The sequence below is a fragment of the Physeter macrocephalus genome, chromosome 14 (genome assembly GCF_002837175.3).
Source record: "Physeter macrocephalus isolate SW-GA chromosome 14, ASM283717v5, whole genome shotgun sequence".
NCBI classification, from domain to species: Eukaryota; Metazoa; Chordata; class Mammalia; order Artiodactyla; family Physeteridae; genus Physeter; species Physeter macrocephalus.
Window position 1 is genome coordinate 132,177,375 of NC_041227.1, and position 13,562 is coordinate 132,190,936.

General features: G+C 42.5%; 1 protein-coding gene and 1 long non-coding RNA gene across 2 annotated transcripts in view; one reads left to right on the forward strand and one right to left on the reverse strand.

Annotated features, from left to right (window-relative positions):
• Window positions 1-939, forward strand: part of LOC102973848 (uncharacterized) — a 5,643-nt gene extending 4,704 nt beyond the window's left edge. Inside the window, exon 3 of the long non-coding RNA XR_002892752.3 lies at window positions 755-939. This is a non-coding gene — a long non-coding RNA (uncharacterized lncRNA). The remainder of the gene's footprint in view (window positions 1-754) is intronic.
• The window catches only part of APOH (apolipoprotein H), a 13,832-nt gene extending 3,276 nt beyond the window's left edge, over window positions 1-10,556 (reverse strand). Inside the window, exons 1-6 of the mRNA XM_007130829.4 lie at window positions 10,493-10,556; window positions 9,922-10,098; window positions 8,405-8,501; window positions 6,851-6,927; window positions 5,895-6,083; window positions 932-1,111 (exon numbers count right to left, since the gene is read on the reverse strand). Coding sequence (XP_007130891.2) covers window positions 932-1,111; window positions 5,895-6,083; window positions 6,851-6,927; window positions 8,405-8,501; window positions 9,922-10,098; window positions 10,493-10,556 — 784 coding nt within the window. The remainder of the gene's footprint in view (window positions 1-931; window positions 1,112-5,894; window positions 6,084-6,850; window positions 6,928-8,404; window positions 8,502-9,921; window positions 10,099-10,492) is intronic.
• Window positions 10,557-13,562: the final 3,006 nt, after the last annotated feature.

Below are 13,562 nucleotides of genomic sequence, written 5' to 3' on the forward strand. Positions count from 1 at the left end.
CGCTCTAGAGGCCACGAGCCACAACTACTGAAACCCACATGCCTAGAGCCCATGCTCTAGGCATGTCCGCAACAAGAGAAGCCACGGCAGTGAGAAGCCCACGCACCATAACGAAGAGTAACCCCCACTCACGCAACTAGAGAAAGCCCGCGTGCAGCAACAAAGACCCAACACAGCCAAAAATAAAATAAATAAATTATTTTAAAAAACCAAAACTGTCCAGCCCACAGCAACTTGAGCAGAAATACAGTACAAAGTTGGTGTTCTTTGCATAAGCATGACACAGACCAGATCAAGGATAGACACCTAACTCAAGAGCAGCCAGCATCTCACGGAAAAGATGCCAGTCAGTGATGAATCCTTTAGTTGAGAGGTCCTGGTGTAGAATCAAGCCAGGTTCAAGGTGAGTAAGCAGAGAAACAGAGATATGAGAGAGACCGTGAGGCCAATGAGATATGGAAAGAGTAGCAGTAGTTCCTGACTTTCAGTTGCAGTCCTCAAGAGGACCAGTTGTGTTTCATTTCCTCATATTCAATGTCCATACGATTGCCTGTTGCCTGTTTATAATTCGTCACCATTTCCTGGAACTAGCTGGAATGTGTGGTTGGGTGTTGCCACAATGAGAAGGGTCTTGACTAGAACAAAGCAATAAAGGATGCTCATGGGCCAAGACTTAAAAGCAATTACAGGAAAAGCCCACACAATCTTCCACCATATTATCAAGGCTTACAACAAATATGTTTATTTCATGCAGTTTAATCTCAAACAGGATTGCTACGGCTGAAGTTTCCCCATGCCCATATAAATTCCAGTAGCTGTGAATCAAGTCTGAGAAACAAAGTGGAAAATGACTGGAGCAAGAAAATGGCAAGTAAAGGTGATCCGCTCGATGAATTGGGAGGCAGGTTAAGACCTTACCCATATTTCTCACCTTTACAACTTGGCTGTGCAGACCATTTTCCAAATTTGCCACATTCTGCTTCTTCTGGTCCATCCAAGGCATATGTATCATGGCAGCCATATGTGGCTTTATCCTTGTAATAAAGTACTTGCTTTGCAGGATAGTTCACAAATCCATTGTCTGGTCTTGATGGGAAAGGGCATTTTACTTCTAAAAAGTTTAAGCAGTGAGACGTATTAGTATAAATAGCGTGGGGTCCAGGGGTTACGGAATAGCCACGCGCTTGTCTCTCTTATGCCGCTGAATCACTGGGTGTTCCTGTGACTAGAACACAATTTCTGGGGACCTTGGTGCTTAATTCTGTCCCCTTTATCTTATCCTTGTGAGACTCTGGATATTAAAATAGAAACAACAACACTTTGAAAGTAAATTAATGAGTTCCCAAGTGCTTTGGACTTTCACATAATCACTTAGACTGCACACAGTCTAAGATGGTGGGTTTGAAAGACAGAAAAAGTCTGTCTCTTTTAACCAACAGACCATGAAATTAAAACACAGAGATTCCCTCTATGCACACTAGAACAGCATTATTTGGATTTTAAATGTTAAATCTAATTCTTATGACTGTCTTCAGACTATACAAGAAGCCAGCATGAAATATGAAGGAGAAAAATGAACGCTTCCCGGCCTTCTTTAGATCCTCAGCAGTAGAGCCCCGAACCCATATCCCTATTTACCCCAGTAAAGAAAGCCAAGCTGGAGGGAGGAGCACAGAGCTCTTGGGAGGAAGTCTAATGAGATGGTTCAAGAGTACCAAATCCAGTGTTGGACTGCTTGCGTCAGTTTTGGCTCTTCCACAAATTGAGCGCAAGAGAAGCTATGAGTCTATAATAACGCTAAAAAGAAATAGTTCAAGGAGGAAAAACTCTTCCCTGTAGAAGAATTCCAGCTAATAAATATAGAAGGAAAGATAAACTTAGAAGGCCACCATTTTGTAACCACCGATGTCTCAGTTGACTGAGTTCAAGGATTATCAGTGGATGCTAAAATGACTGCTAGAGAATGAATATTCTCACCGTCTCAAACTATTACCCACAGGTTGCTTACTAGTTCAACGAGAAAGAGATGCCTTTACCAAGAAAAGAGGGGCGTACCCCACCTGACCAAGGGATCAAATTAAGCATGACAGTGATTGACTGACACCATGTGCCTTCTGATGTGATGGAGTGTAGTCTTAAAAAAAAAGTATTTAACTCAAATCCAATCATGAGTAAATAATCGACCAAATTCACATTGTGGAAACTTCTACAAGACAACTAGCATGTACTCTTCAAAAATGTCTGTGAAAGACAACCGAAAAGGCAGGGGATAATTCTTAACTAAAGGAGACCAAAGAGCTATGACAACTAGATAGAATATGTGATTCATGATTAGATTTCACATAGAACAAAACACGTGTATAAAGGATACTCCTGGATTGGCTGGGGTAATTTGCATATGAAATAAATATTGTTAATTGTATATAATATCATTGTTTAAATTATTATTGTTAATAATTCCAAATATGTTAAATGTCTTGGGTACAGTGATAACATATGGCAATGTTGTTCTTAGGACATTCGTGCTGCTGAAATATTCACGGGTGTCATGATGTGTACAACTTATTTTCACATGATTCAGGGGGAAAAATGTATGTCTATAGAGAGAAAGAGAGAGAATGTCACAACATGCTGATGGCTGATATATCTATGTAAATGGCTGAAAAAAAGAAAAAAAACAGAACCCACTGCTTAGGACTTGGGAGAATTAAATGAGATGACACATGTATAGGAGGAGACCAGTGTCTGGCCCAGAGTTTAGCCCCCAAAATGTGCTAGGTATTAGTAGTAGTAGTAGTTTCCCTATGCTAAAAAGCACTTATGTTTGAATCATTCAGTAGATATCTGTAACACCCACTGCGGGAGAAGGTAACAGTCCTTAGTATAACTCCTGGTGTGCATGATAAATTCTACTTGTTATGCAGTTGACAAATTCAAAGATAGTAAAGATGAGTCAAATTAAAGGAGAAAGAATTTTCATATATATTTTTAAATAAAGTACTCTTGTGATTCTTAAATTTAGGTAAAGACTACCAAAGCTTATATCAATCTGACTGCAACCCAGTTTTTCGCCTCAGTCTCTTAGGACTCCCCAGTTTAATCCAGCCTCACAGTACTACTCAGCTGTCCATGCATACACCCTGTTCCTTCACACACCCCTGGCTTTCCCCATCCTGCGCCCTTGTGTGGTATGCCTATGCCGTTCCCCCATTCTCCAGTCCTCCCCCAAGCCCTTCCTCCGGAAGCTTTCCCAAGCAGCTGCAGACAGTCCATTGCATCATAGCTCATCTTCCTGAGCTCAGAAGTCATGTCTCATTCATCTGGTATCCTGGGTGCCTGGCAGGTGGCAGATGCCAATAAACATTTGTTACACACGGTCATCTGAAACACTCCATGATAGAGAAATTTTCAATCCTCTTCAAAAAAGAGATTCTACACTCCCATGATTATTCTGTCTTATCATTGCACTCACCCTTACATTCTGGTAATTCTGTCCAGTTTCCATGTTCTGTGCAGGTAACGGTGTCGTTTCCAAACATTGCATGCTGTGGCAAGCATTCAAAGACTGCCTTGCCTCTATACAGGGAGTTGTTCCCAGACAATGGCTGATAAACACTAAGTTTTGCAAACTTAGGTATGGGTGGTGGAGGGCAGGTTGTAGCTGAAAAAAGAAGGAACTATCATTTTAATGAAAATAGTTGAGTCTTTTAAAAGTACTCTTTACAGAACAACAACAACAAAAATCCAGAGAGTAACTTAGGAAAATGCAAACTTTGATCAAATGCCAGGGTAAACACGGTCAACTGGAGAAGCCAAATAAGAAAATATGATCTGGAAATCAGATGTCTGAACCAGTCAAAAAACTAAAAGATGAAGGGAATTCAAGTCTTGCCACCACTGATTTGCCTGTTACAAGACCACGTTGCTTATGACACCGTACGTCTTGGATCCAAACGCTACCTTGGAAGACGTTCCTGGGAGTCAGAATTGGCGAAGGACTTTGCTGAGGGAGCCTCCTGCAATAGTTGCTGATGACAACAAGTCATTTGTGACATCTGAGTGACATCTCGGTCCTAGTTCAGGTTTGCTTGTTCCTGTTGAATACCTCTTGGTTTTGTACTCTGTCTGTATGGAGCTTACACAAGTAGCTTCACACAGAGACTCAGAAGTGGGTTGCCATCCTGACCTAACTAATCTGGAGTTTCAGTGTTAGAGTCAGGGTCAGGGTCAGAGTTTGTCATTCCAAAGAGGTTGTTTCATCTTCCAGAGTAAGATATCAGGATGAACAGTCCCCAGAAAGGTGACCAACCATCTCATGGAGCTGGGACTGAGGGGTTTCCAGGGTGTAGATCTTATACTGGTAAAACCAGGAAAGTCCCAGGCAAATCAGCTGGTCACCCTCCCTATAAGTGGGACCCACAAACTCACGAGCACAGACAGGAAGTTCCTGACTCCATTCTCCCTCCTTAGTGCATTGAGCAGAATTAGCTCCTTTCAGATAAAACCTGCAAAGGGAAAATGTAATCCACTAAATTATAAAATAATCCACCCATGGCATCTCAAATGTCTTTTCTGTTAAGCATTGCTGCAGATTAATACTATTGGCGTCTCAGGACTTCCCTGGTGGCCCAGTGGTTAAGAATCTGCCTGCCAATGCAGGGGACACGGGTTTGAGCCCTGGTCTGGGAAGATCCCACATGCTGCGGAGCAACTAAGCCAGTGCGCCACAACAACTGAGCCTGTGCTCTAGAGCCCATGAGCCACAACTACTGAGCCCACGAGCCGCAACTACTGAGCCCACGAGCCGCAACTACTGACATATGAAATAAATATTGTTAATTGTATATAATATCATTGTTTAAATTATTATTGTTAATAATTCCAAATATGTTAAATGTCTTGGGTACAGTGATAACATATGGCAATGTTGTTCTTAGGACATTCGTGCTGCTGAAATATTCACGGGTGTCATGATGTGTACAACTTATTTTCACATGATTCAGGGGGAAAAATGTATGTCTATAGAGAGAAAGAGAGAGAATGTCACAACATGCTGATGGCTGATATATCTATGTAAATGGCTGAAAAAAAGAAAAAAAACAGAACCCACTGCTTAGGACTTGGGAGAATTAAATGAGATGACACATGTATAGGAGGAGACCAGTGTCTGGCCCAGAGTTTAGCCCCCAAAATGTGCTAGGTATTAGTAGTAGTAGTAGTTTCCCTATGCTAAAAAGCACTTATGTTTGAATCATTCAGTAGATATCTGTAACACCCACTGCGGGAGAAGGTAACAGTCCTTAGTATAACTCCTGGTGTGCATGATAAATTCTACTTGTTATGCAGTTGACAAATTCAAAGATAGTAAAGATGAGTCAAATTAAAGGAGAAAGAATTTTCATATATATTTTTAAATAAAGTACTCTTGTGATTCTTAAATTTAGGTAAAGACTACCAAAGCTTATATCAATCTGACTGCAACCCAGTTTTTCGCCTCAGTCTCTTAGGACTCCCCAGTTTAATCCAGCCTCACAGTACTACTCAGCTGTCCATGCATACACCCTGTTCCTTCACACACCCCTGGCTTTCCCCATCCTGCGCCCTTGTGTGGTATGCCTATGCCGTTCCCCCATTCTCCAGTCCTCCCCCAAGCCCTTCCTCCGGAAGCTTTCCCAAGCAGCTGCAGACAGTCCATTGCATCATAGCTCATCTTCCTGAGCTCAGAAGTCAGGTCTCATTCATCTGGTATCCTGGGTGCCTGGCAGGTGGCAGATGCCAATAAATATTTGTTACACAAGGTCATTTGAAACACTCCATGATAGAGAAATTTTCAATCCTCTTCAAAAAAGAGATTCTACACTCCCATGATTATTCTGTCTTATCATTGCACTCACCCTTACATTCTGGTAATTCTGTCCAGTTTCCATGTTCTGTGCAGGTAACGGTGTCGTTTCCAAACATTGCATGCTGTGGCAAGCATTCAAAGACTGCCTTGCCTCTATACAGGGAGTTGTTCCCAGACAATGGCTGATAAACACTAAGTTTTGCAAACTTAGGTATGGGTGGTGGAGGGCAGGTTGTAGCTGAAAAAAGAAGGAACTATCATTTTAATGAAAATAGTTGAGTCTTTTAAAAGTACTCTTTACAGAACAACAACAACAAAAATCCAGAGAGTAACTTAGGAAAATGCAAACTTTGATCAAATGCCAGGGTAAACACGGTCAACTGGAGAAGCCAAATAAGAAAATATGATCTGGAAATCAGATGTCTGAACCAGTCAAAAAACTAAAAGATGAAGGGAATTCAAGTCTTGCCACCACTGATTTGCCTGTTACAAGACCACGTTGCTTATGACACCGTACGTCTTGGATCCAAACGCTACCTTGGAAGACGTTCCTGGGAGTCAGAATTGGCGAAGGACTTTGCTGAGGGAGCCTCCTGCAATAGTTGCTGATGACAACAAGTCATTTGTGACATCTGAGTGACATCTCGGTCCTAGTTCAGGTTTGCTTGTTCCTGTTGAATACCTCTTGGTTTTGTACTCTGTCTGTATGGAGCTTACACAAGTAGCTTCACACAGAGACTCAGAAGTGGGTTGCCATCCTGACCTAACTAATCTGGAGTTTCAGTGTTAGAGTCAGGGTCAGGGTCAGAGTTTGTCATTCCAAAGAGGTTGTTTCATCTTCCAGAGTAAGATATCAGGATGAACAGTCCCCAGAAAGGTGACCAACCATCTCATGGAGCTGGGACTGAGGGGTTTCCAGGGTGTAGATCTTATACTGGTAAAACCAGGAAAGTCCCAGGCAAATCAGCTGGTCACCCTCCCTATAAGTGGGACCCACAAACTCACGAGCACAGACAGGAAGTTCCTGACTCCATTCTCCCTCCTTAGTGCATTGAGCAGAATTAGCTCCTTTCAGATAAAACCTGCAAAGGGAAAATGTAATCCACTAAATTATAAAATAATCCACCCATGGCATCTCAAATGTCTTTTCTGTTAAGCATTGCTGCAGATTAATACTATTGGCGTCTCAGGACTTCCCTGGTGGCCCAGTGGTTAAGAATCTGCCTGCCAATGCAGGGGACACGGGTTTGAGCCCTGGTCTGGGAAGATCCCACATGCTGCGGAGCAACTAAGCCAGTGCGCCACAACAACTGAGCCTGTGCTCTAGAGCCCATGAGCCACAACTACTGAGCCCACGAGCCGCAACTACTGAGCCCACGAGCCGCAACTACTGAAGCCCGCACGCCTAGAGCCCGTGCTCCGCAACGAGAGAAGCCACCGCAGTGAGAAGCCCGCGCACCGCAACGAAGAGTAGCCCCCGCTTGTCCATGCGCGGCAACGAAGACCCAAAAAATAAAAATGCTATTGGCTTCTTTTCCATCTTATAATACTGTTTTCCTGAGAGGCGTAACATTCCTCTAGGGCTCATCAAGTCTCCCAGCCTAAGGCTGCAGGGAACTGCTGAAGAATGGGAAGGTTCCATCGCTAGTGGGTATGGAAGCCAACCCTACCCAGTGCCCAAACCCCTTGTCTCCAACCAGCTGGTCAGGTTAACTGCTTCCAAGCAAAGAACCACCTCTTTTTCAGGATCACAAAAAAAAAAAAAAAAAAAAAAAAAAAAAAAAAAGAGAAAGAAAAAAAGTGAGTCAAACCGAATAATCTCTAATATTCCTTTTCTGAGAGCCTGCTGACCCAAATATTTAAAAACAATGCAGTCTATTTCCATTGCAAATGTACCATTGTCCCTGAAGCCAGTTTGTTCAAGGTCATTCATCATGAAGCCTACCAGTCAGTTGGTGTTTCAGATGAAAGGACTGCCTCTCTTTCACACACAGTATTTCTTAATCTCTAATCACAAACAAGCCTCCTCAGTGAAATTTTGCCCTGCTCTACAGCCGATGAGCTATCGCCAGTGTCACTGATGGTGTATTTGCTCATAAGGCAGATAAGTCCTATGACCAACCATAAGTGCTTTCTTCTGGGGATGCTGTGAGGAGGAAGATCATGTGCTACATCATCACACTCATCCTTCTCCATAGAGTTCTCTTCCACGAGGTCACAGTCGATGAAATTAGCCTCAGAACTAAAGCCCAAGTCCGATTACTAAAATATTTTAACCCTCATGCCAAGATTTGGCCCAGAGATCATAAAGAATTATCACTCAGTTTCAAGGTACTCCTCAAATAAGTAACTAATCAGGAGCAGAAAAATTAGAACGCTGACTTCATATTTCACTGGCTGTTGTGCTCTCCACCCCTTGCCCCACCCTCAACGCCACTGTGGATTTGATTCAGTGGTTTGTATTCAGCAGGTCCAGCCTAAAGACTAGAAATGGACCAGCCTTGATGATTAGCTTAAGGGTGCAGGAATGGGCTGCATCTGTGAGCCAGAAGTCCTTACCCGGTATTGCAAGAAAAACTGATCGTGTTGGGGTATTCAAAAGTTGTATAGCGTACAGTTCCGTTTTCTAAGATTCCAGCAAAAGGACATACTCTGGCTGTGATTTAAAGATATAAAGGTCAATATCCATTTATAGAATTTACTATTAAAATAAAAATGTATAAACTCATTTCTACCCTTTGATCCAGTAACTCTACTGGTAACTATTCTAAGAAGATAACTCAAAATAAGTCAAGTGATATATGCACTAAGGCACCCATTGTATTGTTTGCCATGCAGCATGTGGGATCTTAGTTCCCCGACCAGGGATCGAACCCTCGCCCCCTGCAGTGGAAGTGCAGAGTCTTAACCACTGGGCCGCCAGGCAAGTCCCTGTATTGTTACTTCTAATGACAAAAACCAAACAGTTCACTAAATGTTCACTATCATGGTATTATTTTAATTAATGGTAATTAAAGGGTAAATCCACCTGAACTATGATACGGCCAATAAAATATGGATTATGAAGACTACAGAGATATAGTCCATGTTTCTGATATTCTAGTGAAAATAGAAAAACACAAAATGGTATCAACTCACTGCAATGAGGAAAATATACACGCGGAAAATAACTTGAAAAAGAAAGTTGTTAGTGTTCCAAAGTTATGGCTGATTTCCGGAAAAATTTCCCCTAATGATGTTACGGTGGTTTTTCATTAACAATTACGTTTTGTCTTTTTTAATCAAACAGCATATTAAAATCACTGTATGAACATGTATAGTTTTCACAAATGGTATCACCCATACAACCAAAATAACCAGAGCTCTGATAGGTCCACATAGTTATTTTTACTGCTTGACTTCTACATAAAATTGCCAGAAATTCTCTCAGGTGGATTTTGCTCAATAGTCGACTGTGAAAAAATAATGCCAGCGTGATATCACAGAACCACGTTCTGAGGAATAAATAAAAGCGCCCATCGGGAATTCCCTGGCGGTCCAGTGGTTAGGACTCTGCGCTTTCACTGTTGAGGCCGAGGGTTCAATCCCTAGTCGGGGAACTAAGATCCCACAAGCTGAGCCACGTGGCCAAGAAATAAAAAAGCAACCATCTACCATAAAGTCAGATTATCTGTGAACGTATATGTACATATATAATTGTTATATTACATATGATATATTATTACACATAATATTCCTGTACATTATTAATTTCATATATTTATATTTTATTATAAATATAATTTGTAATGTAATCTCCACTTCTCTTTTCACATCGGCAGTGTTTTCCTCCCCTTTTATCATACCAAGTCTCTTTTTAAAATCTCCCCTAGTTCCAGGCTGTGCTGCAAATAGCACTTACTGTCCTTAGCCTCTTCTCCTGTGGAACTCCCCACAGACCCTCCTGTTTCTTCACAGCCCTCCACTCCACAGTGCTGCTGGCTTTCTGTACCGCGAGCATGACAAGGTAGGTCATCTCCCCAAAATGTCCAGAACGTGAATGACGGGGAGAACGCATGAGATGGAGGCTGACTTACGTGTACATCTCAGAGTGTTGATAGGCCAAAGTCCTGTGAGCGGGCAGGTGAACCGCCGGATCCCTCCCCGGGACACGTAGCCTGGCTGGCAGGAGTACACTATCTCCTCCCCGGGGGCATAGGATGTTTTTAATGGAACAACTCTGGCAAATGGTAAGTCATCTGGCTTGGGACAGGCTGAAATAGAGCACAAAGCAGTTGGCTGAGAAATCTGTATTTGCATTTTTAAGTTCAACTAGCACACACAGATGAAAAATATTTCATGCTACCAATAATTTGCATGCTGAGTTCTGTACCAAATACTTGACTTATGCAATACATCATCTAATCTCCTCACCAACTTTTGAAGGGTGCTATTGTCATCTCCATTTCACAGGTCCGTATACTGAGGCTCAAACAAGGTAAATATCTCATGCAGGAACTTTAGGCATGGCTATATCAAAGAACAAGCACCAATCCACTCTCTCAAGCATCCACCCTAAAGAGAATTTAACTAATCATTATGGATCCCTGGCATATACAAGGGGGATGGATATATGAATTATTTTTTTCAAAAGCAAAGAGTACTTACTTCGTCCTGCAATAGCAACATGGCAGAGAAAACTTGAGAACAAGATGAGCACGGGAGGAATCATTGTGGATGGTTCACGCTGGAGATACCAAAGTGGCTTTCCTCTGCTAAAAAGAGAGCTGTAAATATTAAAGTGCTTAAATATTAACCATTCGGGGGTGTACTTTTATCTCTGTAAATAGAAGATAAAGGATCACGGTTTGAAAGGGGCTCCAAGAGCTACATTCTTTAATCATTTACTTTTCACTTTGGCGGGTCTGTTGCGAAATCTTCGGTAGATGGTTTCTGTCTTCACACTTATGTTAATGGCACACAACAGCGCGGCCTTGCCTCTGATACAGTCCTGGTTGTTCCGGATTGCCCGGCCTCTGGTCCAGACCTCTTGCTCTCCATCCTTGGTTTGTGTAGTGGTGGATGGAAAACGCAAAGGCTGAATTACCTGTTCCACCCCCAGCCTTGGCATGCAAACTGAGGACCATCACTGATTTTCAGGTCTCTTCACCTCTAAAATGATGTCCCAGGTTCCAGATATATGAGCAAAGAACATCTTCACAGCAGCATCTAAGATCCTAAAAAACTGAGGTCACCATCTTCTCTCACAAACTGACTGCTTCCTCTCTTACCTGCAGTGAGTAACACGACCCTCCTGGTAGCCGGTTTCCAGCCTTGGCACTATCCTTGCATTCTCAATCTCCTCCCGCGCCAAATCAGCACAACGTCCTGCTCATCCGCTCTGAAGACTTCTTAGGTCTGTCGAGCCAGATTCTAGATCTGTTTGGGGGATTGGGAAGTCGATGTGAAATTACGAGCTAGGACACTAAGAAGTACAGAAGTCGAGTAGGAGAGGATGGGCCAATGCGGATGATGCTGTTTAAAAGGGCTCAGAGCAGGCCATCCAGGACCCCATGGTTCTCCTACGTATCATTTGCTCTGAGGGACTGAGTATACAAATGGGCAATGGCTAGACAACGTATGAAAACAGAACTCTGACCCACAATCTCTAGCAATCGGCCAAACTTAGAACCAACCAGAGAAAACCAAGTGTGTTCCTCTAATCAATCATTTGGGTGATGGTGTTTTATATCCACAGGTCTAAAGTTCCTGGAGACACATCAGTTTGAGAAATGTTCTTGTCAGACAGCGATTCTTAATTATGCTGCTGGTGAACATGATGTTCCGTGAGAAGGAGAACAGCGTACTGACACTAACATAAGATAAGGGTCCTTCCCCTTTGCGATTAAATCACAATCTTCACACACACACACACACACACTCCACCTTCCTTTTCTAAGGAGAAGGATTTATGTTTGATTGCTTGCAAGCTCTGTGTTATTGTGGAGAATTCCCCTGATGGGTGGAAAAGAGAGAAAACGAATGAAAAGGGACCAAGGTGTCCTATATAATAAAGAAGTGAGGTAGGTGGAGGAATAGAGAGAAAGCCACAGGCTGCACAGCAGGAGAAGAAAATCTGGAGAAGTTTGAAATTGAGAAGAGAACAGTTTTGGCAGCAGCTGCAAACTGAATGATAGACATTGGGGGGACCAGTGATGAGGAGGGGGGTTTTTAACGATGCTTTTGCTGATGGGTGTACTTCCTCACATGAGGGAACTTTCTAGAGAGGGTGGAAACAGTCTATATTTTATCTTAGGTGGTTGCTACTTGGGTACATGAAACGATCAAAACTCTTCCACTAAACATTTAAGAACTGTGCAACTCATTATATATTAATTATACCTCAGTTTAAAAACAATGCACCGACTTCCCTGGTGGCGCAGTGGTTAAGAATCTGCCTGCCAATGCAGGAGACATGGGTTCGAGCCCTGGGCCAGGAAGATCCCACATGCCGCGGAGCAACTAAGCCCGTGTGCCACAACTACTGAGCCTGCGCTCTAGAGCCCGTGAGCCACAACTACTGAAGCCCGCACGCGTAGAGCCCGTGCTCCGCAACGAAGAGTAGCCCCTGGTCGTGGCAACTAGAGAAAGCTCGCGCGCAGCAGCAAAAGACCCAACGCAGCCAAAAAAATTAAAATATATATATATATATTTTTTTTAAATGCATGTCTCTCTTCCTCCCTCGCTCCTTTCCTTTTATTCTTCCTCCCTTCCTCCCTTCCTCTTTCCTTCCTTCCTTCCTTCCTAATTCCATTCCAAATTCATGCGGTGGACCTGAGTGGGACATTCAGGGTGGCCCCTGTGAGAATGGCAGCCCAGTTTCCTTACTGATGAAAAGAAGTAGCAATAAGGAAAGAACGGAAGCCCAAATAAACCCTGTGGTGGTGTATTGCAAGTGGATATATCAGTACAAACTCTACTTACATAGAGACAGATCCAGAAATAAATAGAGATAAGAAGGTGCGTGCATGTGTGTATGTATGTACATCTGTATACATGTAATTCCTATTTCTGTCGACAAAGATAGCCTGCGAATGGCAGTATACCCGGTAGCAATGAGCACACCTAGTGCCTAGATCTTGGTTTCTAAATACAACTCTCCACTGAAAGGTTCCAGGGCTCCTTGGAAAATTGGCTGACTCTAGGAATGGGGCAGGGTAAGTGCAAGATAAGCCTGGAACATCATGGGGCGAAGAACAACTCAGGTGATGCTCAGAGAATGGCAGGGACCTGTTAGAAAGACCTCCGAAGTCATTTGAAGGGACTCTCATTAGTCAAATATGGGACAATTTGAGTGTAAAATAAATAATCATGGTAACAAATTAAATCCATTGACCAAAACAGGAATCAACACGTCTACACTGATAGCAATAAACACATTAATAGATGGGAAGATAAGAAAGTTCTTCCTGACAGTAGAATGTCAACTAACTAATATAGTAGGAATATGGAATTAGAAAATCACAATTTGGAATTCATCATAGAAATATTTAATTCTGGCAAAAAAAAAATCAATGGATGTTAAAACTAGGGGTGTTAATAGGATGTGAAATGAGATGCTCGTATAGTCTTAAAAGTGTCACCACATAAATTAAACATTCATTACAAAGAGAGGAGAAAGGAATAAACTTATAGTGGAGGAACCTGGCAGATACCACTTGAATCAGGTAATCAAAAT